The 4,092-nt window shown below is 45.2% G+C and overlaps 1 protein-coding gene across 1 annotated transcript; it reads left to right on the plus strand.

Annotated features, from left to right (window-relative positions):
* Nucleotides 1-1,179: 1,179 nt before the first annotated feature.
* Nucleotides 1,180-3,856, plus strand: LOC119297936 (wall-associated receptor kinase 2-like). The gene is made up of 3 exons (XM_037575517.1): nucleotides 1,180-2,164; nucleotides 2,252-2,407; nucleotides 2,567-3,856. Exons 1-3 carry the CDS (start codon nucleotides 1,180-1,182, stop codon nucleotides 3,778-3,780), a joined length of 2,355 nt encoding a protein of 784 aa, XP_037431414.1. The 3' UTR covers nucleotides 3,781-3,856.
* Nucleotides 3,857-4,092: the final 236 nt, after the last annotated feature.

Here is a 4,092-nt window from a genome sequence, read left to right on the forward strand (position 1 = left end):
AGAATAACTTTGTCAGACTCGATCAATTCTGAAGAAACGACCTTCATTGTCAGACACATACATACATGCATACATACATACATACATACATACATACATACATACATACATACATACATACATACATGAAGCAAAAGAAGAAGAAACAAAGCAGGGACCAGACGGGAGCAGATGAGCTCAGTAGCCAAATAGCCGCACTCATGTATTTGCAATTTTAGTTTTTATATTACTACCCTGAATATTCATATTACATACAATCAAATATAAATGTAATATATTGCAAACGCAATAAAGCATATGTATTTGTATTTTTAGTTTTCATATTATTACTCTGAATATTCATATCGCATACAATCAAATATCAATGATTATATTGCAAAATATTCCCCGCAACAACGTGTGGGCTATCATCTAGTTTATGTTAACATGCAACCTATATATCCACCTCATATATTTTCACACATGCCACCTCTCATTTAAATGCACAAGTAAGACATCTACATTATCAAGCGCATGCAATCAATCAATTGTCCACATTCCACCACAAGCATGTCCTCCACATCATCAAGCGCCCATGCAACCTTTCAACTTTCCAGTTTCTACCACATGCAAGCCTCCACATCAGCAAAGAACATGAAAGCCCTTCACGTCATTAACTTTTATTTTTGTTTTTGAACAATAAATAATTGAACTTGAATGTCATCCACCCTCCATTTATCTTTAGGTTGAATAATATTCTCATATATTCTAATTTTATTTTTGATAAGTACTCCCTCTGTAAAGAAATATAAGAGTGTTTAAATCATTAAAGTAGTGATCTAAATGCTCTTATATTTCTTTACGGATGGAGTACATTACTAAAAATTACCTCAGCAACGCACGGGGCGTTATCTTCTTTTCTGGAAAAGACGAAGCCGAGTCAACGGTGGGCATTGCAGCCTCCATCTAGTAGAGCAATCAATCACATCACACGCCTAATTTCCACACGCACAAGACTTATGTGCAGAATTGGTGGCAGAAGACGACCAGACTAGTCCAAGTCAATGTTTTGGACTGAACCGTGAAAAAATGCCATTACCAGCAGTACCAAAACTCTCTTATGTGAGAGTGGAGACCGGCGCCCATCTCATGCTTGCAGCACGATAGGTAGGCACGCTCCATAGACCAAGTGACCAACCAATGGAGAAAACAACTGATTACATCTCGGCGGCAGCACAAGTGGTGGTCATACTCATGATGGCAGCGGCGCTCATGTCCCCGCTCTGCTGCGCCGCTGCTCCAAGTCCACCGGCGATGGGTCTGCCGGGCTGCGAGACCCGCTGCGGCAACGTGAGCGTGCCGTACCCCTTCGGCATAGGGCCGGCCAGGTGCTACCGCTCGCGGGGGTTCAAGCTCACCTGCGTCGACCACGGAAACAGCAGCAAGATCCCGAGGCTTCTGCTGGGTGACGGCAGCGCCAGCGCGTTCGAGGTGGTCGGCATCACGCTGGAGAACAACACGATGCGCGTCATCAGCCACGGAGTGCACGCCATAAACATAAGCGGTGGCTCCGGGCGGTGGAGCCTCGGCGACAACGAACTGCCGTACAAGCTGAACCCGTGGTTGAACGAGTTCATCGTCACGGGTTGCAATGTGCAGGCGACGCTGGTGGGGAATGGGAGCCTCGTCAGCGGCTGCGCTTCTTTCTGCGCCGCCGATGGCCATGGCGATGGCGCCATCTATGACCAGGCAACCTCCAACGTCCGCTCCCACATCGGCTGCTGCCAGTCGTCCATCCAAGCTGCCAGCGCATCCTACGGCGTGGAGCTCAAGCGGCTCGACGCCAACCTGCCCAAGGTCAGCGATGTTGATTTGCCCGTGAGCGTGCTCATCGCCGAGGTGAGCTGGTTCGACTTCGGCCAGACCCTGGACGACCTCAAAGGTCTCTCAAGGAAAGCCGATCGGCTCAGGGTCCCCGTGATTCTCTGGTGGGGGCTAGCGCACGACGCATCAGCAAATTATCCTAACTCATTCAAATGCCCCGGCCATGTAGCCCGGAGCATCTGCAAGAGCGCCAACAGCTATTGCAGGCAAGACTCGCAGTTATCTCTTGAAGTCGGAGGCTACTCGTGCCAGTGCAAAGATGGCTACGAGGGCAACCCTTACCTCACCGGAGGATGCCAAGGTGAGCTTAAAGCTTCACATGTGCACATGACGTCGCTTCTTTGTAAACTTGATTCTATATTTGCTTGACTTAATTGTGTGTATGCAGATATCAAAGAGTGTGATGAGAAAGAAAAACATTTCTGCTTCGGCAACTGCGAGGAACTGCCGGGATCGTTCCGGTGCAGCTGCCCGGAAGGAACCCATGGCAACCATTTCATGCTCGGTGGCTGCATCAAGTCCACGGACACAACCACAGACACAGGTATGATTATCACCAGCTTTGTGGGTGACTACTACTGGATGGTCGTGGTCATGCATCAACCGAACAATCCTTTTTTTTTTAAGGAAAACAATGAAACAAGTGTAAATGTTGAGCAAATACTAATAGGAAACATGTGTGCGCGTATTGTTCAATTTTCAGGTAACTATGGTTTGATCATTGGTTTGTCAGTTGCTAGCGGACCATGCATTCTACTTTTGGCTCTTGGTGCGTTTCTAATCACCCGAGATCTTGAGCAACGCAAGGCGAAAGCTTTGAGAGAGAAGTTCTTTAGTCAAAATCGTGGGCAACTGTTGAAGCAGTTGGTATCTCACAGAGCAGACATAGCAGAGAGGATGCTCATCTCTTTAGGTGAGCTGGAGAAGGCTACAAACAATTTTGATCAGGCTCGTAGGCTTGGTGGTGGAGGGCATGGCACCGTCTACAAAGGGATCTTGTCGGATTTGCATGTTGTGGCTATCAAAAAGTCGAATATTGTTGTCAAGAGAGAGATCGACGAGTTCATAAATGAGGTTGCCATACTGTCACAAATCAACCATAGGAATATTGTGAAGCTCCATGGATGTTGCCTTGAGACGGAGGTCCCTTTACTTACTTACGAGTTCATTTCTAATGGAACACTCAATGACCATCTTCACAACGAAGAACGAGGACCATTGCCTTGGAAAGATAGGTTAAGGATCATGGGTGAAATAGGAAAGGCCCTTGCTTACCTTCACTCTGCTATTTCTATCCCAGTAATACATCGAGATATCAAGCCTTCCAACATACTTCTTGATGATGCCTTGACAGCAAAAGTATCAGACTTCGGAGCTTCAAGGTACATCCCTGTGGATAAAACTGGAACAACAACTGCGGTGCAAGGAACTATAGGGTACTTGGACCCTATGTATTATTATACTGGACGTCTAACAGAAAATAGTGATGTATATAGCTTTGGGGTCCTTCTTGTCGAACTGCTTACTAGGAAGAAGCCATCTTTGTACAAATCTCCCGAAGGCGATGGGCTTGTCATGCAATTTGTTACATTACATGCAGAAGGTAACTTGACCGAAATATTGGATCCACAAGTTGTAGAGGAGGGAGGTAGCGCAGTGAAAGAAGTAGCTACTTTAGCTGCTTTATGCGTAAAACTGAAAGCAGAGGATCGACCAACCATGAGGCAAGTGGAGATGGCGTTAGAAGCTCTCCAAGCACCCAAGGAGCATGTCCAGGGTGATTTGATAGAAGCAACTAATGAGATGAAATATGTAGCAATGGATACATCGACCATCCAACGAGCAAAGCGAAGCGAAGCGACCAGGTGTTATAGCTTAGAAGAAGAGTTCCTGCTGTCCGCAAGACACCCTCAATAGTTTTGCTTATTTATGAGCAAATTTTTATCTATGTCGCATTTTCATTGTTATTGTTAGTTGTATAATTAGTCACTTGATGAGTTCTTTTTATCAAAAATATGTGTGAAGCTATATTTCATGTTATTAGATATTTTTAAGTGCATTGTAAAGTATTTCAAAACAGACAATTGAACTCTATTGTATTAATTTTTGCCGTCGTCACCCAAATTCTCCTATTTCACAGCCATACATTTGTGATGATCGCACTACTCTCTCTCCAACTATCTAGTATGGTTTATAAGTAGGGCATGAATTTTCAGGTCTTCAATTTGA

This window comes from Triticum dicoccoides, chromosome 5A, assembly GCF_002162155.2.
Source record: "Triticum dicoccoides isolate Atlit2015 ecotype Zavitan chromosome 5A, WEW_v2.0, whole genome shotgun sequence".
NCBI classification, from domain to species: domain Eukaryota; kingdom Viridiplantae; phylum Streptophyta; class Magnoliopsida; order Poales; family Poaceae; genus Triticum; species Triticum dicoccoides.

Bases quoted from the DNA above. Each gene is read 5' to 3' on its own strand.
- LOC119297936 (XM_037575517.1), top strand. From the start codon at position 1,180: ATGGAGAAAACAACTGATTACATCTCGGCGGCAGCACAAGTGGTGGTC. The intron at 2,165-2,251 runs GTGAGCTTAAAG...GTGTGTATGCAG, and splicing joins CCTCACCGGAGGATGCCAAG to ATATCAAAGAGTGTGATGAG. The intron at 2,408-2,566 runs GTATGATTATCA...TTCAATTTTCAG, and splicing joins GGACACAACCACAGACACAG to GTAACTATGGTTTGATCATT.